The 27,240-nt window shown below is 39.7% G+C and overlaps 1 protein-coding gene across 1 annotated transcript; it reads left to right on the top strand.

Moving 5' to 3' along the window:
- The first annotated feature begins 655 nt into the window (after positions 1-655).
- Positions 656-26,035, top strand: LOC138620494 (LIM domain only protein 7-like). Its single transcript, XM_069697748.1, has 31 exons — positions 656-692; positions 908-1,008; positions 3,981-4,051; positions 5,227-5,296; positions 6,361-6,467; positions 6,983-7,013; positions 9,577-9,690; positions 9,787-9,952; positions 10,747-10,882; positions 13,987-14,046; positions 14,730-14,889; positions 15,334-15,482; positions 15,647-15,833; positions 15,960-16,526; positions 17,533-17,877; positions 18,397-18,511; positions 19,105-19,266; positions 19,398-19,573; positions 19,696-19,750; positions 19,875-19,934; positions 21,224-21,249; positions 21,456-21,563; positions 21,666-21,749; positions 22,211-22,398; positions 22,556-22,600; positions 22,949-23,001; positions 23,087-23,243; positions 23,359-23,547; positions 23,652-23,760; positions 25,029-25,131; positions 25,425-26,035. The coding sequence occupies exons 2-31, from the start codon at positions 940-942 to the stop codon at positions 25,499-25,501; spliced, it is 3,939 nt and encodes a 1,312-aa protein (XP_069553849.1). The 5' UTR covers positions 656-692; positions 908-939; the 3' UTR covers positions 25,502-26,035.
- The last annotated feature ends 1,205 nt before the right edge of the window (positions 26,036-27,240 follow it).

The following is a 27,240-nucleotide window of genomic DNA, read 5'->3' as shown; positions in this document are numbered from 1 at the left end:
TGACAAAAAATACTTCGAAGTAGTCATGTGTAGACAGCGATCCGAGGTCACGTGCTTTGAATATTTTTCTGTTCTAGCAGTTTGGTGGTAGCAGTTACATCTACAATTACAATAATAATAATTTTTTTAAAAACACAAGTTGAGTAATTAATGATACCCTTTCTGTAATCTAGACACAATAAATCAAAGCTGGGCAACTTTAGGGCCAAGAGCAGGAAAGAAAAAAACTAGATAACTGAATAATGGTTTCTGCATTCTCCTCCAGAATTGTATCATCTTGATCACATTGGGCAATACATTTCATGTTTCCTTTTGATACTTACATTATAATATATTCATAATTATATTGTGGTTTAATGCACTGTATTATACACTATGAACTGCCTATGTGTTTTAAAGGTGCTTAAATAAACGTCTCTGGCCTTGTAATTCCTTCAGTGGGCTCCTGGCCCCAGTGTTGTACACCGACAGGCCGCCAGAGGGTCGATGACACTCCCTTCCTTTGTTTCCTCTCGGTTTCACTTTACCAAAAATACTTTGCATGTGTTTTTTTTGGGGGGGGGTTTTGTGGGAGGAGTCCTTTCTCTCCTCTTTACACAATAAGCGGAACTTGTCGGTGATGGAAAGTCAGAGGCAGAAGAGCGCAGTGTCCAGTCATTAGGTGGATGTCAATTAGTGGGGAACTTTGACCGGTGAGCAGCCACACACACAAACAAACAAACCGCGCCAGGTTACTGAACAAGTTGCCTCCAAGTTGTGTTTTCTAAATCATATTGCGTGACTTTTCTCGATGTTTGCTGACATGAATTTAATTTATTTGATAATCTTGGTGGTGGTTCATTGCGCGCTTCCGTGCTCCATAATTAATTAGTGTCAGGAATTGTTAACTCTTTTGCCCTTCCATTAGAGTTGTGCCTTTGACTCGCTCAGAAGATTAAGATGGAGTGGCGCCAGCAGACCAGTATCAGGTGTGCAGACGCATTCGACGAGGCTCAGCGCTGGATTGAGGTACATGGTTCACTTTGATCACTCTCTTTCCTCTTTCCATCTTTATTTGTTTCAGAGACGTGCAGCTATTTGTGCTCCTCGTCACTTAATCCCGTGCAAACAACTCTGTAGATTAATCAGAAAGATAATTGATAAACTAATCATTGGCAGCCATGAAAGATCACCTGTGCCTTGTTTGTATCATCACAGAGCTCACAATTTTTTTTAACTACTGTATAACCATATTTTAAATGGCTCACATTCAACACTGTCAAACAAAGTTTAGAGAAGTATCTTTAAGTTCAAATGCAAAACAACTTGATAAAACTCAGGTCGGAGTGTGTCTCCTGCTACAGAGGAAACCCTGTCTGACCTAGCTTTGTGGTAGTTCAGATAAAAAATGATTTGACTGCAGCACTGGTGTGGCTTCAGAGGGAAATTCAAACACAAACCAGATAATAAGGTATTGTTTAAAATAAAATAAAATATGCAATACCATGCCTTACACTAAGAGTTTAGTTTTTTGGTGTCTGTACATTCATTAAAATTATGTAATGGATGTGTCAGATTTGCTCTTGTGGCTCTTTGCACACAGCTGTGGCACATGCTTTATGCAGGCTTTGCCAAACATGCATTGTGGAGGATGTGGTTTTGTATCAATGCAGTTTCTAGGTTGTTTCTGGCTTCTCCTGTCCAAGCATTGTGGAAGTTGTTATTCTTAAATCATAACCAATAAATGCGGCTTGTAAAATGTGGGCACTCAATGTCGACCACCTCTAAATGGGACCATTAATGTCACTTGTGTCTGAGTAGATCATTATGAAAATTTGGTCCACAGCTCTCTTGGCAGGAAGCCTGTGGCAATTTTACGCATCTATTTTCCTGCGCTGAGGATGAAAGAATGGGTGAACAGTGGTGTGTGTGTGTGTGTGTGTGTGTGTGTGTGTGTTGGAAAGAAGGGCATGCTGCTTTTTAAATAGTTGTAATAAACTCTTCCCTTGTGCCCAAATCACAATGGAAATGTGTTTGCACTAATATTCCCTACTACAGGTTGCACGATAATAAGCTTCCATATTATTCAAGCATCCAGAAATTGTTGATTTTTTTTTTTTGCACAGTGCTAGCTGCAATTATATGTAAATGTTTTCTCAACGCCTGCCGGACTCAAAAAGAAATAAGAATGGATCAGGCGCGCTTCTAAATTATGTAAATAGACAATTTAGCTTCTGGTGAAACAGAAGCAGCACGGTCCAAGTTTTCAGTAGGTGCTCTTCAGGTTTTAAATAGCCTTTTCCATACGAAGTTTCTTTGATTTAACTAGCTGCAAGTGAGATTAACTTCCATTATTGTTCATTCAACTTTGTCTATAAAAGTAAAGTATTATTTGTGACACAAAAGCTTCAAATCTCCTTTTTTAGAAGCTGGAATCAACAAATGTTTGACAATATTGCTTAAAATGACTGCAATTTTTCAATTTGTCTCTGATTATTGGCGGCTCATTGCAGCTCTTGATTATTCTATCGCTACTTTTTAGGACTGAAACAGACTGAGTCAATATTGATGCCCATTTTTTTTTATCCTGGGTGATATAATGGACTCCTTTTGATCCTTCTGGATATGGGAAAATCCTGTTTGATAAGTGAAGGAGTTTGCAAGTCACAACTAAGAAACATTTGGTTGAAATGCATTTAATCTGTGGGTTCTTAAGGACTATTGTTTACTGAAATGTCCAATTAAGGTTTTCTGCTACAGGACTTACAAAATACCACAGTGCCACATTGTGTTTTATTGTGTTAACCTTGCACTGCACTGTTTGTTTGATTCCACTGAGAAGCATCGGCTCCATACCCACTGCCCAGCTCCACTAAAAATGAATTGTAATTGTGGATTCCTGGGGGGACTAATTAGTGAGAAGCAAAGCCTTTTGGGGCCCTCAGTTAGTTATTATGGAGCCGGACTTTAATAGTCCCAGTTTTATGTCCTCATTACAAAGCCCTCTTCCCTTTTGCCTGCTCTTGCCATGTAAAATCATCTAGGTTATGTTGTGTTCTTTGTTTTGACCAAAAACGCCTTTTGACTGTTTGTCTGCTTCTCTTAATAATTTTTTAATTTTTATTTATTTATAATAATTTTTGCTCTGGATATATTTTGTGGTAATTAGCTTTTTTTGCTGCAGCTGAAGATTTTTTCAACAATTAAAGCAAAAATCGGGAAGGTACCCAGTTCCCATAATTAACTTTGTTTTTCATTTGACAGCAATTACAAAAAATGGAACGTATGCCTTTTGGACCAAAGGAGTATTTTAATTAACTTCAACTTGGGCTACGTGTTCAACATTTTTGCCATAGTTTTTGTTCAGAAACTGCCACCGAACTGAATTTGTTTATTACTCTGGGCACATAAAGCACCAACTCATTCTTTAACAATTGAATTAGTTTGATTTAAAATACTTTTAACACTGCATCAACTGCACTGCAGTTTATGAACTGTGTTGGGTTCAATAAAAATTATTATCTGTTTTTTTGTTATTGTTTTTTTCTTCTTCTTCAGTTCAGTACTGCTGATTACTGACCGTGGGAGATGTTGGTGTTGCTTAATTTGTGTATGCACCAAAACCAACTTGTCTGTACTATCTGTCAGGTCAATATATCACGGTCCAGTCTAAAATCCTATTTTTACTTCCCACCTTTAAATTAAAATGAAAGGCCTTTCTCAGCTGTCTGTTTGCATTTACAGACCATACACTCAAAATCATCATTTTTTTTTATCAGCAGCTGACAAAACAACACATCCGGAGCAGCTCATGCATGTTTCAGGCAATAAATAATCTGAAAATGTATTTGCGCAGTTCTCATTGCAGCATTTACTGTGTGGAAAAGTGTTTGTCACTAGTGGGCTGCTGTAGACTGTGTTGAATCATATATGTTGATGGCAACAAAAACAAATGCACTTCAGATCAAGTGAGTGCTGTTTCTTTTTTTTTTTTCTTTTAGGAAGTGACTGGAAAATTGTTTGGTTGCAACAACTTCCGTGCTGCCTTAGAGAATGGAGTCCTGCTCTGCGAGTGAGTCATGACGCTCAAACTTGATTTTGTTTTGTGATTTATTTTTTTATTTTTTTCACAAGTCACTTTTGGTTTCAAATAATTGAATTTAAGCTGATGTATCTTTCAAACCAACAACTGGTGAGTGTAAGTAGGCTAAATTGTTAGATACATTTTTTTTTTTTTGCAGTTGCTCTGAACTATACTTTAATAAACCGTAAAGCAACTCTGCAGGTTGCTCAGTATCTTTGAACATGAAAGTTAAACCTGGAATGTGAAACTTTTCTTTCCCCCTTCTGCCAGTGAGTGTAATTACAAAGACCTTGTCAACACACGCTGGCGTCATAGGCTCCACCATAGCCTACTTTGTCGCTACTGTTGCGGCTGTGAAACGGCGGATAAATGAAATAAAAAGCATCACAAACCATAAGAAATGACAAGCATTTGATCCATGTGTTAGAAAACCATTTGGAAAGTGTAAAAGAGTGTAGATGAGCTACACAATTGAATTTTATTGTTATTTTATCCACATTCAAGTTAGCATTGTGATGAATAGAAGTTAGCAGAAGTTTCTGGTGCACATGATCTGCCCATAGAGCATGCCTACTCTGCATTTATGTGGTCAGCTCGGACATGTCTCGCCAGACACACGATTTAAAAACTTCACAGTGTGACATTTATTCATAGTAAAAGCCCTGCAATTTACAGGTTTAAGATAAGCATGCATGAATTAAATAATGTGTAATACAAACCTTCGGATATGATTTTTTTTTTCTACATCGACTTTCTGTTTCTGTAAAGTCTGTAGTGTGCAAGTCTTTTTTTTAAATTTGTTATTATACAGAGCACAGTATAAATAACTGCTTAGTTTTATATCATCTCCTGAAAGCTACAAGAAACAATTAGGCCAACAAATCTGAAGCTTTTAGGCAGCAAGCATAAACTAGCAGGTTAGTCCAACGTTTAGTTATAGAAGTTGGCTTAAAGCTTGTGCTGCTTTATCCAAGATGCAGTCTTGCATTTCTTTTTCTTTTTTTTTAAATGTAATTTCTATATGGGAAGTTGAATTCAAGATTATGAAGCCCCACTTGTCTTTTGTGAAATGGATCCCTGTTGATACAGATATTGGTTCTCAGATATTTGCAGTTTGAAGCTGACATTTTTAATCAGTTTGTTAATTTCTTGTTTACTCTCAGCCTATTCAACAAGTTGAAACCTGGTATCATCAAGAGAGTGAACAGGCTCTCTACTCCCATTGCTGGCCTGGTGAGTGTCAGACTTTACACCTCAACCAACGTGTTTGTGTCTGTCTGTGTAAGATTAAAGTACATCAGGAAATAAGAAGGCACCTGCTCGCCAGGAAGTGGTGACATGTGTGGCTTCCTGCTAGAGGCACAGCTCCTCTTGTTTGAACCTGAAACTACATTTCAGTGCAGCAGTCCAACTGCTGAATATGCAATTTTTTTTTTTTTTCATTGGGCCTCAATGCAAATTAAGATTTTTTTATTTTGGCTTCAGGCTGTTTTAATGGCTTAATACAAGTATAACTGCCAAAACTGCCCAAAGCAAGAGGAGGAAAAGATCAATTGCAGCCTCCCATTAGGGGCCAGTAAAGAGACAGAGCCCAGTAGTGGATGCAGGAGTGATGGGGAGCTGTGAGATGCAGCAGAGAATCAGCATTTACTTTGACTGCCTAAAGGACCCTACTGGTGTTTTTTCATGTTTTAATCTTCAAAAAACTGATTATATATACTTAACATGAATGCTAATATTTAGCATAGGTGTCAGTAAAAGTATAAGTACAGTAAATGTTCTCTAGCGTTGAAATGACATTAGTGCTTGATCATAGTAAATGTTTCACTTTTATTTCAGGTTAAATTGTATTATTTTGCATGGGAAATGGAACAATGAATTATTTTTGATCATCAAATTGTTTTGTTTTAAAACTAAATATTACACCCTGCGGTTTTGCCACTAGAGGCTACCGAAGCTTCATCTGACGAACCCTTAAGTGAGAGAACGAGATGCTACAATCATGGTGTTCCTAAAATGACTTATCATTTCAAAAATAGCAGAAAGTTTTCAAAGATGCTCTAGTCTTATGGTGACCGTGACAAACAACCAAGTAGCATCTTATGTTGTTCACCTAAATTATCCTGCTGACAGCTCTGTTTTCACTGCCTAACTTAAAATCTGGATTTGATTTACCTATCCAAGATAGTTAACGAGAGTGTCAGAAATTGGTCATTTTGCAAGTTAATCCCAAACAATATCAACATCTGATTCTGTAGTTTTCTACACTATCACTTTCTCCCGTTTTGGTACTTCAGGATAACATGAATGTGTTCCTGAAAGCATGTGGGAAACTTGGACTAAATGACTCGCAGCTGTTTCATCCAGGCGACCTGCAGGACCTGTCCACTCGCGTGACACTCGGGTAAAGTGGACTTCAGCAGTTAGAAATGAACCAGTGTAATAAAATGTGCTTTTTGATGTTTGTTTAAGAGACCTAAAGGCTTAAGATAACTGATACTGTTTTGTATTGAATATATATTCAAAAATTATACCCATGATGTCTGAAATATGTTTTCAGTCTTGGCATTGTTGAGCACTTTTAACATTAAAGTATTTCTCAATACCTGAACATTTTTTACAGAATGTGAACAAGCAGCTTTGCATTGATAAATGATTGAGCGCTGCCTGACAACCTTCTCCTTTATATGAGCTGATAGCCTGTTCTCTATAAAGCCTGATAATTGGATGATTAGTTCAGGAATGCAAATGAGAAGGCTTTAGATGTTCAGATTTTTTTTTTTTTCCCCTTCAGCTCTGTCAGGCTTACTGGACAGTAATTTATTGCATTTAAGTGATGTGATGGTATGTGTGCAGTTGCGATGTAAACTTCCATAAGAAGAACATCACTTTGAATTTATTTCTGTCTTTTTGTTTTAGGCATGATGAAAGCAACAGACGACTCAAAAATGTAAGTCAAAATTTATCCTCCTCCTTAATGCTCCAAATTTATATTCTGCCATTTAAAATATTCAGATATCGTATTGGTTCTCTCAGACACAGGGTTTTTAAATTTGAAAGGCAGCTGTGTCCTGCTCCTCTTCACCAAGAACCTCAAACAATGGCACTGATTTTACTCGCATACAAGAAAGTCAGTAGTCAACATACATTTAACCAACCTGATTACTAGGTGCCAACATCCCATCAGCATCAAGACTCGTCCAGAATCAGTGATGATGGTCAGGTGGATGGTTTTGCTGATTAGATTTGGGGAATGTCCAACTAATCTGGCATTACACCACCCCACTCTTATGTTTTAAACTGTCTCTTTAAATTAATTTCTCCCAACTACAATAAGTTCATGTGTGTGTATGGAGCGTGTGAGTATTGTATGCGTACACGCTTGTGTGCACTGCTGGTATTTTACATGTTTTGAAGCTTGTGAGGTAGGTTGTTTGGCTGGGAAACCTCATTTGAATAATACAATGGCTGAGAACTTGGACCCAGTAATGAGGCTGTTAGTCAGAGCACTCTCTCTGTGAACTGGGTGGATCGTTTTTCTTTGAATTGACCAATTAGGGTCAATTTGCACCCATTGAAAACCACAGTTGTCATTTAGTTTTCCAACCAGATAAACAAATAGTTGAAGCAAAGTTATTTACTCTGTGAATTTTTAAGTCCCTCTCCACTCAAAAAAAAATGTTGTACTTGTTTTCTCGGTCGAGTGTTTGCACACATCCTTCTGCACAGTGAAGCTCAGAGTTTAAAACTTGAAGGCTGTTTTCACATTCATCTCTTGAGTGCGAAGTTTCTTTGTGTTCATTTGAAAATCAAATTTTAAAGGGCGGACCTATGAAAAGGAGTTGCGTCACTAAAAATTGTTTGGAAGCCAGTCCTGGTCAAATATTTAATTCAATGGAGAAACGTCAATCGTTCAGTGCACGTACACCGACACATCTTGTACCCAGTAGTTCAACTTTAGAAATGAAATATATTTGCATATTCAAAAGATTTTGGAATTTTTAATGTGGAGGAGTAGATTTCATTCTTTGGGATTTTTGCAAGAACGTTTAAATTATTTTGTGAAAATAAATTATTTATTTTGCAGGTACATTTTAGAATTCCATCAAGCTTAATTGTTTTTATTTCACCCATCAATTATTGTTTCATTTCAACTTTGTATCATCTTTGAGGTCCAGTAAGAACAAAGGTTCTCGAGATTAGAACCAAGAAATATCAAACCTTGAAGTAAACATGTAGCGTATGTGTAAATGTCTTCTCATATCAGATTTATTTGGATAGTTATTCATGTCAAACATATAATTCTCTTGTGATTCCTGTTGTGCTACATGTACAACATTGTCATAATGATTTATGTACATGTTCATTATTGTGGGATATTATTATGAATCCAACCCCCTCTTACGTAATTCATTTCTAATATGTGAATCTCTTTTACAAAGCATTGACGAAGGTTCCTGTATAATTTAACATACATGGCAAATATCAGACTTACCTATTATGACCTGTTGTATGCAGTAAAAAAAAAAGTTGCTTTGCATGAGATAGGTGGCAAGCTTTTACAGAATAATGGTCCCGTCCTGTCTCTGTTTAAGACTGACATAAGCCCTGAAAGCTGGTTTATTCTCAAAAATTTTAGGGAAAACTATGAACAATTAAAGCTTTAATGGCTCAAACAGGTTTAGATATCCAACAGGATTCCCTACTTTTCAAAAAGTGTATATTACATTTGAGTGTGTACATCATTTGTCCTGAAAATACAAGAACTAACCCTTTATTAGCTTGCATTGCTACTAAATAGACAGCTAAGGTATCTGCTACAGACACTGGAGAATCCGCAGAGACAATTATGACTGCTGAAAATAATCTTTTTCATCTGACTTGCATTGTGCTATCAGCTGAGTGGTCTGTGACGGCTTTGTCAGCGTACAGATAGAGAAGCTCTGACACATAATTTTTCGTGTCCTTTTGCAGCACAGGCTGCTGGTCCGCTGTGGAGAAAAACTGTCCGTCAAAAATATATCCCTCGCCTCAACGCAAATGGGAAATAAATTGTGTCCATAACGCTTTGGCTGCTGAAATAGTAAAACTGTAAATGCCAGGTAGAGGCCCATATTTCACAGGCTTTTATTCACCGTGTTTACTAATGCGTTTAAAGCGCGCGTCTGTCAACGGTTTCCTGTAACACAGAAAGTGTTTTAAGCCATCTTGTGAAGGCTTTGTGCTTCTGCCACGTGTTTCTTGTGGGTAAAATGCATCATATACTGTAGTACTGAAACTAAAAATAAATTTCCTAGTGGATTGTTTTTGGAGTTGACTTATTTCATAAAACTTACTTATTTTTTTTTTTTTTTTTTTTTTTTTTACAAAGGGTCAGTTTGAGGGAAAACAGGCGGACTGTTGAATTGAATTCACTTTAAAGGAAGCCAACACTTTATTTTTTAGCAAAGGAAAAGGAAATGTGAACGGATATGTGACCATCATGCGTGTTGTTGTTGTCCATCCTTTCTCAGGTTCTGATCACAATCTACTGGTTGGGTCGCAAGGCTCATCTAGACGCAGTCTACAGCGGTCCGCAGCTTAATCTCAAGGCCTTTGAGGGACTGTTAGGTTTAGCCTTGCCCAAGGTAAACTCCTCTTCTCGGCTTTTAACACTTGTAGTACTTTTTTTTTTTTCTTCTTCTTCTTCTTTTACTCGCATTAATACTGCTTTCTGAATCCAGTCTCTAGATGAGGGCGGTAATGTGCACGTGAAAGATGGTGGTTACAGAGAGTGCCGGTCCCCAGAAAGGTGGGAGTGTCAGCGCATGAGACTCGGCTATAAGAGAGAGGACTCTGTGGACAGCATCGAGTCTCTGGGCTCCCGGGCTCTCTGCCCAAACGGTGAAGGTACATTTGTGTGTTCTCCATCCAATAATTTTCCACATCTTGTATGCCGTGCATGCCGCACTGCTTGCGAGGAGAGGGAATAATAAATGATCTGTACTTATAGAGTGCTTTATCACCTTAGCGGTCGAAATGTGCTTTACACTGTTTCCTATTCACTCGCACACACACACACACACACACACACATTGAATATAGTGACTGACAACTTTTTCTTTTTGCTTTGGCCTTTTTGTTGATGCAGGATGTGTTCGTGGTGTTTGGGCTCTTTTGTTGTTGCTAGCTCATATTGATTCAATACAAACTGCTGTTACTGAAGTGGAAAACATGTTGTTTTTTTGTTTCCATTCAAGATCAACATGCTAATCTGCAAAAAATAGATGTAAATAAATGTATTCATCAAAAACTCATGAATTATGATGAGCTAACAATTCCATATGCAGCCATGTTATTATGATTAATCAATAAAAAAATGTGGATCAACATTCTGAGCAGCTGATCCTCTTATCGCAATGTGTCATTTGTCTGCATGCGGTCGGTCCTGGCTCGGTGCACGTCAGTGACAGATTGTGACAAGTTCCACACTGTGGTGATAAAAGTGTGCGTGATGGGAGAGGGTGAGCTGCTTGGCCTCTAAAAGCTCGGCTGTGTGGAGGCTCTTTTCTCCAGGAGAGGTTTCGCTGTTATTCTCCGTCTTCCTCTTTTATTTTAACCATAATCAATACTACAGCTAAAGCATTTTCACCCAAAGGTATGTTTTTTCTGTAGCTCATTTTCCATACGTCTGTGATCGCCAGGTTGTGGAAGTGACGCAGAAGCTGAGCAGGTGTTCAGGATGGAGAATACGCAGCCTTCAGCCCACCAAAACAAAGGCCATATCCCGCCACCACTTCTTTGGAAAAAACGAGAACGGCAGGAGAGTCTACTCCACAGGTACTGCGAAGGTGTGGGCTGCTCTGCACAGAAAGTCCACACACTGCTACCAACTCACTCATACATTATTGACCTTTCAGAAAAGAGCTGCCTGCATTTATTTATTTGCATTCCTCTCCAGTCAGTGTTGGATTTTCTTTTGTTTTTACAGGACTTTCTAACCTATTTTAGCATATTATAGAATATAAATATAATTATAAAGATTAGCATACTGTTGGCTCTATGTGGAATTGGCTCTTGAACCCATATAAAATGTTTTTCTGAGGTCAGCCAGCAGAATACAGAGATGTTCTTTGTTCAAACTCATTTTGGATCAAATTACACAGCTGTCATAACAGTTAAAGGTCGCGCTGCTTTCAGACAATTCTGAGTTTCCTGCACTAATTTGCAATCGAGTAGTTTTTTTTCTTCAGACTGGAGCTTATGTCCAAGTCACGTAAACATGCATGTATTTATAAAAAACAGCTATCACTAGTAGTCACTTCTGCGCGACACAAACGAGGTGGTACATGTTCTCAATTATTATTGTCTTTTAATTAAGCCATACTTTATTATTTCTTTGCAGCTAGGATTGCATCAGAACTTGTGATGTCTGATCGTTCATATTTTTTTGTATCACTTGTTTGGTACTGTTGAGAGAAATCTATTGTCTTGTTAACATCATTAAATTTGCTTAAGTAACTTTTTTTTTTTTTTATCGTGCAAAGTTTTGATGGAAAATGTTCTTTATGGTTAGCCAATTATTCTTGGAAGGAGGGCTTTTCAGTTCAAATCATCAAAAGTTAAAGTTTCTAAAAAACAATGTCCTTCCTGTTTGGGTTGTTTGAGACCAACTAGGTCTTTCTGAGTAAGCCTGCACTGCAATAACGCTCCAGACTTGATAGCCGATCACCAAGAAGGATCGGTTTTGAAATCAGCCCCCTGTGCCCTTATGATAGCAGGATGTTAACCGTCCACACAGACCACCATCACTCTCAGATCAGAAGCAGATGACAGAAGTGAATGACATTATGCTGTATTTGAAGTCCGTTTCTTATCCCACAAGACAATTTAACAAAGGGCTGTTATGGAACAAAGTGTGAATGTCAGCGCTCTGCTTGAATCTTTTATTACTCTACCACAATACATGCAACTCCACTGCTGCACTGTAACCCCAACCTCACCCTAAAACCCAGTGAATTTGCCTCCATTCATTAATCATCAGTGACACTTCTGCCTTCTAACATTTGGAGCAGCTTTCTGAGATCATGTCTGTGTTGGCTGATCATCACCATCAGCTGTGATTGAACATGGATGTGGGTATACCACTCTTTACTGCAGCACTGTAGAGGCCCCTTTGTCTCCTCAACCCCACTTCACTGTCTCCCGTGCGGAGCCTTCGATTGATGAAGAGCTTTTCCTGCGAGCTCTGTCCGAGGAAGACTCTGAAGACGATTACACCGAGGCAGACCCTGTCCAAGATGATTTCTATTTTCGGCGAGTGCAGCAGACCCTTCATCAGACATCTACCAACCCCAACTATGACCGCTTCTTACCCCGATACTGGACGCCTGAAGAGGAGATTCGTGTCCGCAGGATCTATCTTGGCTCCCAGAGACGACCCTGGTATCGTAAAATGCAGAGTCTAAGGTCTGTCTTTTTTCTATTTCACGATTTACTTATAACTAACACGAAGCAAAGCTAAAACTGTAACATTTTACAGCTTAATGTTGGAAATGGTTCATGCATTGCTCCAGCAACAATTAAACAAGCAATGGTTGCATTTGCATGCTCAACTCAACTGCTTTGGTGAAATCTAATATAAAGCTTAAATGTTTTGTTTTTTCTGTGATGCTGAAATAACCTGCTGGGTGACACAGTGGCATGTGGTTTCATGTCTGTTGTTTGTTTATGGCTGTAGTCTTCAATATTAGTATTAAAAAAATCAAGCTTAATTATATCATACCAAGCAAACTAATTGCTAGTTTTCTAACTAGCAAAGGTTTGGAAGAAAGATGACAAACTAAAACTGCTGAACTCATCAAGGAAATGTTTATGCTACTTTCTTTTTCATTGTAAGATTGTTTTTACAATCTAATCATGTTGCACTATTTTAATGCATCTTCTGTTCCTTTTCTTTGAATGCAGCCGCAAAGCTTCGGCTTTTGCAGAAGAGTGACTTCACTTTGTGGCACGGAACATCTGCTACTGTGCAAAACATCTGTGCCACATCTGGAGAGCCTCAGAGCCCTGCCAGGGAAACTCTCTCCAAGCCTGAACTTTGACTCCTGCCCTGATGATCCATGTCTAACATGCACACACATCATCCTAACTACATACTGCACTACAAAAAACTGCACAACGGAAACACATTTTAACACACTATCCTACTCATTCTTTCATCAGAGGCCAAGTGCACTTGTCATTTTTTGCATTTGCAAATCTTATTTCATCAGCAAACTACATGATTTCGATATCCAAAAGTAGATCTCTTTGTCAAATTCTGTCATCAGAAACAGTATTTAGTATTAGTTCTGTTACTGATGTTCTTCTAAGCACTGCATGTTTTATTATATGGTATTTATTCTTGCACGGTTTTACAGTGCTGATGATTTGAGGACATTTTGACATCATCATGCTGAATGACTCATTTCTTCATTCTGGTAAAACATGACTCATGCATTGTTGCATCACCATAACAGAATCATGTTATTTATAACGCCTTTGGTGGCAGCACTCGTGTTTACCAGTTTACTCCCTGTGCATATGACGCCGGTGCTGAAAAATAAAGTTTGTTTGTGTGGGTCAACAAACTGTCTAATGGACTATTTCACATGCTGCACCGTCTTTTAAATGCATTCATTCCACCATGATCGTCTGTGATGGGTTTAATTTCAGCTGTTGTCCTGAAGTCATGTGTGTTGAAGCTGCCACATAACATGGCTTCTGTTGTATTATTCTATTCAATAAGTCTTCTCTACATCAATGTTTCTAATCAAGTCTCTCGTCATGTCCGGTCTTTACCATTTGTTGATGTGTTAGCTGCTTTTATCAAACCAGGGGCCTCATTTGTAGCCACATAATGGTGTTCATCACTCTTCATGTGTGTTTCTCTGGTTCTGTAGAGCGTATCAAATCCAGGTCAGGCCTGAGAGACCAGTTCAGGTCAACCCTGGCTGGATTTGGTAAGTCCTAAAGTTTTGAACATAAGATGGGAGCAAAAGTGTCTGAGACCGCTCTGAATGTAGCTGCTTTGTTGCTGCTTCATCCATGTGAGCTTTTGTTTGCATTGTTTGCCCACAAAGGAAATTATGCTGCAAACATTATTTGCCTTTTCATAAAGATGAAGCACATAGTAAACCTCCTCACTATTCATTTTTTTGAGCAGAGACTTCACAACGGAAGTTGTGACAAACGAAAGGATTGTTTGTAATCACGGTTGTGATTCCTCCCATCAGATCATGTCACACTTTTGATATACCACCTGCTAAATGCAGCCGTAAGTTATTCGAATGTCACATCTCGCATCCTCTGGTGCTTACAGCGGTGCTATTACTTGTTACAAGTCATGGCTGTTGTTATCCAGATGGCAGCATCTGTTGCCGTTTCTACTGCTGCATTACTTTGCTTGCATGTTGCTCGCACTCGGCTAAGAATTCTGTTGTTTGAATGCAGAATGTGTTGTGTTTCAGCTATTAATACCGAGGCCCGTCACGTATTCGGTGTATGTGTGAGACGTTGAGCGCTTAGTGACTGTCAGGGATGTTTGTATCCTTGTGACTGCTGTATTGCAACGAGACTATTAATCATGCTCGTTTTACGTGGTGTTCAAAAGTGTCTTTTTTTTTTTTTTGTCTGCCTGAACCAGGAGCAAATCCCACAGTGACATCCCGATGGTGTACCCTGCGCGTGAAGTTCCCGATGGAAACACCATCTCTGGTGAAGGCCAGGACACTGGGGAGGAGAATCTAGAAAACGGAGGGGAAGCTAGCGTTGGTGTGAAGGAAAGTGAAGCTATGTGGCAGGATGTGAGTCTTAAAAACAAAAAGATGTTGACAAAGCAATCTCACTACCAGGTCCATTTAGTAACTGTTCAGCAGCTTTAGAGCTTATCACGCCATCTTCAGTGAATGGAGTTTATTTTTCTGTGGACTTCCCTTCCATGTTGGTTTTTAAAAGTTGAGATTAAAACTTTATTTTTGACCTTGAATTTTATATGATCAATATCTCCACAACAGCCACTAACTTTATAATGTGGTGTGAGCATGGTGAATATAGTTATTATTCTTGACACTATATTTCTCAGCTACTGTTCCCAAGGTGAAAAATGAACTTTGAATCCCAACAAAAAGATAATGTATAGAGTTATATGTTAAAAGAATGTCTTTGAGTCTTAAAATATTGATAAAGACATTACCTTGTAGTCATATTCACGCAAGAAATATTGATTTTTGCATCCATATTTGTTTCAGGACTTGACAAAGTGGAAGAATCGTCGCAGGAGCACCAATTCTGACCAACGGAGGAAGTCTCAAGACAGAGAGCACGTCATTAGTCAGATGACCAACGGTTCTGTGACCAACTTAGAGAAGAATGAAGCACAAGGTGGACTGACAAAGAGGTACGCTGATCCTAAACATGTAATGGAAGATCTCAGTTAGTGTAGTGTTATTTGAATGTGTGTGCAAAGCTACTGACCTAGCTAGTTAACGATCTAAACTCGGTGTAATATGATATGCATCCTCGTTACATTGGCCCCTCTTCCCTTACATGCCAATTCCCCAGAGACCAGCATTCATTATGGAAACATTACCCTGCCCATCGTCCTTACTCCACTTCTCCTCCATCAAAATCCTCGAGCTCTGATCTCCAACCATGTACTCGAGCTCTGCTGGCCCTCAACTCCGCCACCAAGGCCCTTTTCAGCCCCGCAGCAGCTCCACTTAGTTCCAATAACTCCGCCCACACTCAGGTGAGTTAACAGTTATGTTCTGTTTTCCCTTTCTGAGCTTAATGAATGTCTTTGGCTGCTTTATGCCTACATGAATGACAAGGCTCCTTAGATACACTGTTACAGTGTTGGTTTCTTTCTTCTCAGGGATCCTCAGATGTGGCCATGCCTGCCTCTGATGGGAACGACCTGGGAGAGAAGCCCCACTTTGCCTCCTCGGCTTCAGATGGAGCCAAAATGACGACACCTTTTATGGACTGCTCCTTCAGCCCTCAGACTCAAGAGAAAGCTCGGGGCAGCTCAGCTCCTTCACCGTCCACGTCTGAACAGACCAAGCCAGAACATGTTTTTACAAACCAAATCTCCACTCTTGTAACAACCATAAAGCCAAAAGAGACCACAAAGTCAGCCAACAACATGGATTCTACTTCATCCATGTCAAGTCATGAGAAATTGCCATCCTGTGTCGATCCAAAAGTTTCCCAGCGAGAGACGCAGAAGTCACCTTGGGAACCAGCAGTGGATCAAGGCAGAGCCCAGCCGGCTGCAGGCGTCTACAAGTACTTGTCCAGAGCTGGGACGTGGTCTGGCTCAGCCAGCCTTCCCCGCGGTTACCGCCAGTCTGAAGGCTCATCCCGTCTCTCTTCTGCAATCACAGCCAGACCCTTTGGGACCAAGCAGTCCACGGTGTCCTCACTGCAGAGAATGTGCGATGTGAGTTCAGTGGTTATCACAGCCGTCATGGAGCAAAAATGTATTCTATCACAATTGTCAAAAAAAACAAAAACATAACTGAATCAACAAAATAATCTTTTAAATCAAAATTTATTTAAATGAATATTGGTCCATTTTTCTTTGAATATTTTTACATAAAATTTGGCATAAATGAGCTTTTGATCAACTTAAAATAAATTACAGTGGCCATAACAAAATAACATGCCATTTAGTGAAACAACGTGGCTTACTGATGTATTTCACTGGGTCTATGATGGTCTTTTCATGAGATCACAAAATAATCATCATTACATGGCTGCTTTGATAAAATATTTCTTGTCTGACATGTAGGCACCCATGAAACATTTATCCAGTACTGCCAACTGCAGGGTTTTTACGACCGTCCTCCGGCTCCACCATCTCAAATATAACTGGACCCGTGTCTAATGGACTTTTATTACCACACTGTAACTTTTGAACCTACAATTCATTCAGGCCTTACATTCTGTTTCAACTTGAAATGTGTCCAATTTTTAAATGAAGCTGCTCTCAAAATGATTATGATTATGGCGATGGATGGCAGGACATGGATAAAACAGTGGATAGGTTTATGTTTCTAAACACTGAAAATGTTATCCTGTGTTCCAGAAGTGACGCACCTTTTAAAGAAGACCTTTCACTGTCTGACTTTATTTTACAGCCTGGGTCTGTATTACTGGCTGTTTAGTGCTCAGGAGGGTGCATGAGTCAGCCTAATAGGTTTCAGGTAGTGTAGTGTGCATGTTTCTTATGAGTAAGATTTTGTTACCTTGTTTTCTTGATCACCCTCCTCATTAATAATAGAAATCTTGCTCAACCATTGTGAACAATTTGAACTCCAGATTAGACATATGTTCTCACGTACTGTTACAAGTCTGTCACGCATCCCCACTGTCACAGTAAAGTAGATGGTGCAGTCCAATTTAACTGTCCCTCTGAGGACTTCTGTTTTTTTGGTCATCTCCAGGTAGACGACAATCGGGGTCGGCTGTTGAACAGCAAGAAAGCAGATTCTCTCGCCTCACCCAGCAAATCATCGCTCAGAAGACAGAGTGTGACCGGCTGCCTGAGGGGTCAAGACCAGGTGTCATTCACACAGAGAAGAGCCAACACGCTGAGGCAGAACGGCACAGAACAGGAGGAGGTGGTGAACAGTGTCGGACTCTCCAAGCAGACCTCCTTTCAGTTCAACGGCTATCCCCATCAGCTCTCCTTTCAAAATCAGATACTGGCCCAGCCTTATTCAAACCTGCAGTCCCACCACGATAAAAGCTTTCCTCTGTCATCTAGTGCAACCACCAACCTCCCAAAGGTATGTTGCATTATTTTCATCACACAGCAGTAAACATGTATATTGATATAAAACTGAGAACAACTTGGATTTAATTCTGTGGGGGCAAACTTATCAGAGTTGGTTACGTTTATAGGATACCTGCTGATTTAAAAAAAAAAATACAAATAAATAAAGTACAACCCCGTTTCCAAAAAAGTTGGGACACTGTAGAATGTAAATTAAAACAGAATGCGATGATTTGGAAAATCATGTTATCTCACATTTAATTGAATATAGACCATAGACAACATATCAAATGTTGAAACTGAGAAATGTTATTCTTGTGAAAAATACTTGCTTATTTTAAAATTGATGCCAGCAAAACGTCAACAAAATAAAATGGATATACAACAAAATAATTATAAACTAGTCCCTCAATGTGCCCCGTACTATGTTTGTGTAGCACGACTGTGAAGTCTCTAATTTCCCCCAGGAAGCCCAGGACATTGGATCACAGGGTGTCACCTTTACCTGTGTGTGTGTGTGTCTGTGTTTCAGGCGGCTCACAGTGACATGAGAGTAAGTCTTACTCTCAAACCCAACAGTGCACCAGACTTTGGCTTCCATACTCACTGGGACACCACAGGGGCGAGAATTACATTCATTCAACCTGGTAAGACTTTTGCCAAATTTAACTCTGGATTGCTGACATTGTGTCACGATACATTGCAGTCGGATTGAAACGGCAGTAAGATGAGGTCTTTCAGCATTTCCTGAGACGGGGATGAGTCACAGATAAAAGAGGCTTAAATGATATGTTAGTGGGTCAATTTGCTGAGACAAAATAATTTTGCAGCTAAAGGGGAGAAGTACAGTAACGGAAGAGAAATGTCAAACTAGTTTATAGCGCTTGATTTCCTGAGTTGATCATAAACAATACATATGTATAGACGTGAACAGAGAACAGGGTCATTTTTCAGTCTTTCAGGATTTGTGTGCATTTTACTGTGCGCGCATCAAAAACAACAAAAAATGTAGCCTGTGATTTAAAACTCAACCATAAATGATTAATTAGACATGAGAGAGGTGTCACTTACTCACTGCTATGTAGTTTTGGCTTACTGGCCCACTTTTCAACGTGGAACATTAACCTGATGTGGCTTGTTTCTCTCCTGATGCTACACAAATCAACCCTGAAGCTGGTGTACTCTTTATGTTTAAGATGTCGCTCTCATCGTTCTTCATTTTCCTGCCTCCCTCCCTCAGGCAGTCCGGCAGAGCTCTGCCGGCTGTGTGTGGACGATGAGATTGTGGCTGTTGATGCCGTTGCGGTGACACACATGAGCTACAGCCAGTGGAAGGATAAAATGGCATCTGCTCTGCAAACGGGCAATCTGAACATGGATATTTGCCGCCACGGCAACAAGGGTGAGATTATAACCCAAAAAAGGCAACTCCTGAAACATTAATGACCATTTAACCTCTAACTTCTAACCAGTGGTTACAAATGTTGGTTTGCAGTGTGGCCTTAGTTGTGATGTCGGGTTGTTTTTAATTAGATTGGAGCACCAGTGAGGGAAGTCTTCACAGCCAGCCTGGCCAGAGCAGGATGACCCACGAGCTGACTGCTGCTGCGCCCGCTCTGATAGGTTGCTCTGATCACCATGCCAACAGCATGGCCTCCAAAGAAACAGCAGTCGCAAAAGTGTCCCAATTAAATGGGCAGACAGACGATGTAAGCAACGTTTTAGCCAGTTATCACTTCAATTCCAAAATGGATACTTGAAGCTCTTCCTCTGAAAGTGCACCTTTAATTTGTCGTGTTGTTGTGTGTTTTCACCTACACTGGTAATGCAGGGTAACGTCATGGGAGGAGAGCTTTCTGACAACCCCAGGACAGCCAGAAGTAAAGGTAATAACAGGCATTACGTTTAATGGCAATGATATTGCAAAGACATGGTGAACCCTCGGTGTAAAAATAACTGCTTAGATACCCCTGTCATTTCTCTCATTATCCATCCTTCCTCTCCATGTAGACTTTAATATTATCACTAGGACAAATCTAAACAGGAGGGCAGCATTTTTCAAACAGAAAGGTAAAGTGATGGTTTAAACTTTGCCGCTTTGTGTAGCAGCTGCTGCTTGGCTAACTTGTGGGTAAAAGCAAATGCACATTTTCAGCAGGCTTTTGAGGGGCTGCAAATTAAATCTAGACATCAATCTACTGCCAACAGAGGAGTGCAACCACAAACTGAGTATATCAACTATTAAAGATGGAGAAAATCTGTGAATTAAAGTTTATTATTCAGGCAAAGTCGTATTAAGTTTTTTTTTTTTTTTTTTTTTTTTTAAACTGAGGCAAAAAAAACCACTTGTCTTTGGCTCAACTTTACCGAACACCCACAGAGCTGAGATGACTGATCATGTCCATAATAATTTAATGGTCTCCAACCTGATAACAATACACTGTACGTGCAACCATTTCCTCCTTTTCTTTACTATTGAATGTCATTTTAAGAACAATTATTTGGGACAATGACTGATTTGTATTGTTGTTCTTTGTGCTTCTTGATGAATCTGATGTCCTACAATGGCTTCCCTCTTCAGGCTCTGCAGGATTCAGCTCATGGGTCTACTTGTGTGGTAAATGTTTGCACTGTGTGGAGTTTCAGTTCAGTTTGAGCAGCGTGCTCAGATGCTGAAGTCTAAAAACCCACCGTTTGTTGTGGAGCATCATCAGCATGTGAATAAAGCACATTTGTATAAGTCATACAGCGCATGGATACCTTTAATTAATCTGTTATGGCAAGCTTAAGTCTTTTCTCTGCAGCTTCTTTTTCAGTGTTTGCAGTGCAGCACCTTTAGGCTGGAGATACATTAGCAGATCAGTGTCCTGATTTACATGCAGATTTCCTGATTCATAGTCAGGACTACATCTTGCCACGATAATCCTGGATAGTTGTGACCAGGTATTTAATCCAGTCCTGCAGGTAAAAGTCTGCAAAGGGTAAAATTATAACTGCGTTCATTTTGTGTCTCATGTTTGTATTTTAGTCTTCAGTGAACATTGGATCAAGTAGGACCTCTCGCAGGGCTGTTTGCCCACTTTTTTGATGTACCATGTAATAAGATGCTGCTAAAGACTTGTCAGTCAGGGGGGCAGTGAGAAAAACAAAGTGAAGGATGCAGTGTTTTGTCCATCAGTTACTATCTAGTGTCCTCCATTATGCTATCCAGTGCTTTTTCACAATGTTATGGATCCTCAGTCTACTAATGTGTCTCCAGCCTTTGCGTGGTTTATATATGGCCTGTAATTACACAAAACGTAATTGTCTTTAGGGGCTGTATAATGTTCTTTTTGCTGACTGATTATTCTCTCACGCAGGCGGCTCAGAATCAGCAATATCGGATGTAAGTTACCCCTTGATCAAAGGAAGTGTGGTCAAACATAAGGTCTGTGTGTGTGTGTGTGTGTGTGTGTGTGTGTGTGTGTGTGTGTGTGTGTGTGTGTGTGTGTGTGTGTGTGTGTGTGTGTGTGTGTGTGTGTGTGTGTGTGTGTGTGTGTGTGTGTGTGAGAGATCATGTTTGAGGTTTACAATCTGTCTGTGCCTCACCAGCTCCAGGTGCCATCCCTCAGCCCCTCCTCATCCAGCTGGTCCTGGGACCATGAGGGGGATCGCAGACGTCAGGAGAAGTGGCAGGAAGAACAGGAGCGCCTCCTACAGGTGAAGAATGTTTTCCAATCACAGTCTGACACCAAGAGAAAAATATTCTTATTATAGTAGAGCATACAAGTGTTGCACAGTGCCTTTGTGTTTGTTTTTCAGGAGCAATACCAGCGGGACCAGGAGAGGCTGGAGGCAGAGTGGCAGAGGTCACAACAGGATGCTATAGAAGTCAGGAAGTCGAGGGTACTGTCTGTTTCAACCAGCAGCCATTTTTATAGTTAGTGTAGTCATAAACAAAGATGTTCTTCTCCAGTTTAAGTTTTTTTTCTTTCTTCTGTAACTCACTGAAAGAAAAGTTGTTTATCTTAAGTATGTGTGTTAAAGCTGTAGCTTCTGTTTTGTTTAACTTCTTTAACCCAAACACATGTTTGTACTGACATTTTAATTTCTTACTAGCTTTATTTTACTCGGGTCAAGATCCTTAGGTTTCATTTTTTTTCAGCATTGTGATGATATTAACTGGATAATGTCGAGTCAGCAGCTCTGACACTTTTCTGACTTTTGCTTTCCTTTGATGCACTTTTGGAAATCCCACTGAAATAATTTGAGGGTCCATTTTAACTTCCATCGTCTTTTTTCAAGTACTACACATACAAATACTTAAACAAATAAAATAATTTCCCTACTTTTTAATGTATTTGAAGCATAACGCATTCGAGATGACCGCTGATGGTGAGAGTGCTGCCAGCACCCAGCTCCATGTTAACGGGTTGATGAAGAAAACCAGTGAAGAAGAGCAGAGCCCTGAGGGAAGAGAGCTGACAGGAGTGGAGGCACAACCTGAAAGTAATGTGCAAGGAGTGCAGAATGACACAATTACTGAAAAAGACTGGTAAATATGGCTTTTCTCCTCTTTTAATGTCCCCAAAATTCACATGGTTCAGACGAAGTTTGGTTTGAGAAATGTTCTAAAGCATTTAGTATTATCGCTGTGCTGGGCTTCCTGTTGCTTCTGCTGGGTCTTATTGCTGCCAACGCTGTGCCCTCAGGGCTGACGGCTCCTGTGGCTTCGCTCAGCTGTCCCCTGCTCACAGGTCAGAAGAACCGTATCTGAGCATCCTCTTACTCTCAAACACTCTGTATGACTTGAACCTACAGATGACAGTTCTCAATATGTGTATTTATACAGAAAGGTCCCAGTGTAGCAGTTTGTTGTTCATTAAAAATGTAATTAGGTTATTGTAAAGTGAGATAAATGGCATTAACAACAGTTACCTGCGCCTCTTCTGAAAGGATAATCCACCTTGAAGACAACAATAGCATGGAATCAATGTGGTGCACACGCTAAAAACATAATCTTCCTACACATTTCTCATCAAATAATATGGACTTGGATTTAGATCCTTTCTTTCAGAATAACGTGAACTGTGTCTCTCCCATAGGGCAAAGTCCTTGTCTACCCCAGTATTGGCTTCCCCCCACAGACCGACACGAGGTTAGTTCACCCTTCCTGTCATAATATTCCCCTTTGGTCTGGAGGATGTACTGGTCTTAACCCCCTCTAACTTTGATTGATCAAGGCGATCAGAAACAAAAGACAGGACAGTCTGTGTCTAAGGCTGAGCAAGACAGGCAGCAGATTTTGCAGGAGATGAAGAAGAGGACTCTGCTTCTGACCGACAACAGCTGGATACGTCAGCGCACCCCGAGTTTTCACAAAGAACCCATCATGAAGATGTGGGTCCTGGATTTGTATCTCGTTGTGGATTTTAAGTCTGACTCGTAGCACCTTAGCTAGCTGTTTCTCAATCGTCGTGTCGTCTCTTTTTTTCCTGCAACATCTTCTCTGCAGGTACGATTCTCTAGACGACCTGGATGCTTTGCGTCAGTCCTCAGTCTCGACCGCTGCATTCAGTTATCCTCACCCACACTCAGCTGCTGCTGGTTACTGCACTCCAAGCAGGAACTCCTATTCCCGCTACAGCACTGGTTCAATATTATCCCACAAATATACGTCCATGGACGCCTCTCATCACGGCACGTACGTAATTCATGTGAATTTGGAGCCTGTCATTCTTGTGCGTGTTTCTGTATTGTGTCCTATCGGACATTTTGGCCTTACACTGTTACCATGTCCTGCCCCAGGCTGGTCAGTGGCAGGAGGACCTGCTGTGTGTGTGAGCGTGTCCTGGGTAGTGGGGCAGCCATGGTCATGGAGGCCCTTAGTCTCCGCTTCCACCTTGCCTGTTTCCAGGTGAGAGGTCAGGACCGGGTTAAGGTGTGGTCACAATAGCTCCAATACAGCTATTGTCATGCACATTTTCCTTTTTCATTTTCAAAGGCCGAGATAGTACAAAAAATGTTTTCACTCCCAGCTGAGGTTATAAACAGATGAAATGGAGACAGCAAATAAATCATGGCGCACACGAAGCAAGTGATTTATTGGTCACTCAAGATTCTGCTCCACTGAAGAGATGAAAAATGGCAACAGGCATAAACATGTGAACATGAAAAAAATAGTCCAGTCAGTCACATTTATTTATAGAGGAGATTTTTAAAAAGACTACATGAAGCGCAGACCAAAGTGCTTTACAGAGATTTAAAGACAATATAATTAAAACAAACTGACCATATTTCCATTACATTTATCAAATGGCGCTCTTAACTACATCATCTCTTTTTCTGCAATTGTCTCATGGCACCCGACTCAAATGAGCACCTTCAGCTGTTAATCCTAATGTGTCCATCATTTACGGTTGTGAAGGGAAATCTTCTCAACATTTTTTATTTGAAACTTGACTGCTTACATTTACCTTCTGCCCAACATGTGCTACTGGCATCACGCCCAAGACCCTGCATCCTTTTTCGATGCCTGTTGTGTGAAATGTCTACGGACTAATGTGACCACACCTTACCTCCTCAGTTAGGTCTGCAGCAGTCTCACATCTGTAGTCTGTATTTGCTTTAAATGTCTGCCAACAGGAGCGTTTCTGACACCTTTCTCTGCTTCCGTCTTTGCTAACCAGTCGGCTTTCAAGTAAAGCTTCCGGGTCGGTAGTCGTGCTCACAGTATCCGTCCTGCGTGATGTTTCTCTCTCTCTCTCTCTCTCTCTCTCTCTCTCTCTCTCTCTCTCTCTCTGTCTTGGGTTGTGTGAATAGGATTGAGTGGAAGAAGCCAGCACAATATCCTGCTTCGCTTTTAGATGCTTCTTGTGAAAGCGTCACTGGCAGGGGGCCCTCACATTTAGTACGCTGTAGGTTCTTTAGCGTGTAGATGATAATAGTCAGCTCGCTTCTGTAACTCTTGGCTCCATGTGAGTGCTGGACTGGCATAGCACTCACACCGTATGATATTTACATATTGTATATGTTTTTATTCATAAACAAAGCTTAGTTCTGTGCTTTGGGTTGCAGACAATCTGGTGAAGTGATTTTTAGACACAAAAGGACCACGTCACAGATCAGCTGGATTTCTCTATAATGGGCCCTGATTCCATTCTCATTTCTCCATCCTCCTCTCAGTGTGTGGGCTGCTGCCGACATCTCGGAGGAACACAGACTGGAGTCCAGGTTCGAATCCGAAACAGGAAACCCTACTGTGAGCCCTGCTATCTCCAACTCGAGTGTGAGTATTGGTCTTTGTGAGACACTGACCTCGATGAATTCTCTGAAATATATCACACCTCAGTTTCTGTACTTAATGTTAGCCTTCCCGCATTTTCTATTCTCTGAGTCAGTACCTTTGCTACTTTCATGGTTAATATTGGTTGTTTTTTTTTATATTTCATGGTAATTTAGAAATTAATCCTAATCATGTCCTAAAAGCAAAATTTATTGACAATACCATTTTAAAATGATCTTTGGTCTCATTTACCATCTTGAAAACCAAGCTGATAGAACTGTTTATTTACATTTTAGCCACTGGTGCCGCTCCACATGTGACCACCATGCTGTACTCCAGATCGAAGACTAACCAGACTGACGATCACTGTTGAGTAAAGCTACAGTAGAAATATGATTCACATAGCAGATCTATGACTTCTGTTTCTTAATCATTGGTGAAATCAATATCTGTGATGTAGTACAAAAGCTCGACAATCGATGGATCCATAAGTAAAGCAAGTTCTTAATAGCTGTTTTTATCAGTACTTAGTTTGACAGTCCTTTTTTCTGCTCATTTATTTCCAAGAAAATTTTGATTTAATATAATAAATAAAGTGATGGGAATATTTGTTTGATTCATGCTTTTATTTTAAAGTTAGTGTCACTATTTTTCATTTTCATGTGCTGTCCTTAATCTTTAATCAGTAGTGCATTAAAGATGTCATTAATTAACATTAACATTTCTGAAAATGCTGTAAATGTAACGCAGGTATGGAAGCACAGTTTTACATGTACTGAAGCACTTTGTTCTATTGTAAAATCACCAAGAGCACATTGGGATAAATCACCTGTGTATGTAATGCATGTATTTCTCAAATGGAAATTGGCATCTTAAATGAAATATTTTTGTAAATAAAGTGCACCGACTATAATCAGTTTTTTTTTTGTTATTCATTTGTGCACCACATGGTGGCATCATAGTAAAACAGAAATTTCAGTGTCATTCTAGAGGTGGGGGAGTCATTATTTGAATACGCCCACATTTTTGTAGAAGTGACAGATTTTTAAATGTTCACCGTGTACAATATGATTTCTATTTTGATATTTTATTCTGGCAATACAGTATTTTATGAAACTGAATCTGAAGTACAGGTACTTTTAAAATGAGTATCTTTACATATATTAACAGCTTGCAAAAGAAACTGGACAGAAAGAATAAGTAATTTAAATATCAATTAAACCCACCCACTCTGATTTGGGATAAAGATGTTCATTTATTTAATCTTCCAATTGTAGTGCATAAACATTTCATTTAAATATAATAGTATAGGTGTGTGCTTCTTTTGCTCTCATGTAGTAAGGTATGTGGGGAAGAAACTGCAAGTTGATAAGTGCATTTAATTGCTCATGTTTGTCTCAAATGCTTTTTACATAGAAAAATAGTAGTAATTGATTCTGTTGTCTTTGCTTAAATTATTGAGAACCTGAATTTATGTTTTTAAGAGGATTCCTCTTCGTTCTTATTTAACTCTACTGATAAACAAGAAGATTATTATGGTGTAATAATAGCATGTCTGTGTCGGGTGATTCTTATGATATTTATTGTCCATAACGCTGGCCAGTGGCTTTAAAGCAGAGGATAAATGTGTCCATTTATATAAGCAGCTGAAGCAGTGCACTGTAAGCTAGTCATTTTTCCTCTGTATAAATGAAAATATTTCTGGTTTTACAATTGTCCATCAGACTTTTTAAAACCTCTAAATAAACAGGAAAGTTTCTCCATTTTTAGAACAATTCCCATTAAATCTTCTTTTTTTTTTTTTTTTTTTCCTTGCCGAGCACAAAAAGAAAAAAATCCACTTGCCTCCATTGTGAGAGGAAATGTGTTACTTGGACGAACTGACTTGCAGGAAATTGGTGAGGCAAAGTTAAAGGGACAAAAAGGAAGAGAAACTTTACTGTCCTCAGACCTTTCAATGGGGAAGTACTATCCTCAAAACAGTAGTGTGACAGGAGTCTGTGGCCATGAGCTCACTGTGCTTTAAACAAAACAAAAGGTCTCGTTAAATGTGGACGTTGGTTCAGTTATAGCTGACCTTTCTGTGAATCATGAAGAAGGTTCCCTTTCATG

This window comes from Brachyistius frenatus, unplaced genomic scaffold (assembly GCF_029030835.1).
Source record: "Brachyistius frenatus isolate BFR_SWC_R1_liver_20210118 unplaced genomic scaffold, ASM2903083v1 Contig_24, whole genome shotgun sequence".
In the NCBI taxonomy this organism is placed as follows: domain Eukaryota; kingdom Metazoa; phylum Chordata; class Actinopteri; family Embiotocidae; genus Brachyistius; species Brachyistius frenatus.
Note: the sequence above shows the minus strand (reverse complement) of the source record. Positions and strands in the feature narration are given on the sequence as shown.

What these genes read in the sequence shown, in the direction of transcription:
- LOC138620494 (XM_069697748.1), top strand. Translation starts at nt 940, where the DNA reads ATGGAGTGGCGCCAGCAGACCAGTATCAGGTGTGCAGACGCATTCGAC. An exon ending in AATGGAGTCCTGCTCTGCGA is followed by an intron (nt 4,052 to 5,226) that starts GTGAGTCATGAC and finishes GTTTACTCTCAG; the next exon opens with CCTATTCAACAAGTTGAAAC. An exon ending in CAGGACAGCCAGAAGTAAAG is followed by an intron (nt 19,751 to 19,874) that starts GTAATAACAGGC and finishes CTCTCCATGTAG; the next exon opens with ACTTTAATATTATCACTAGG.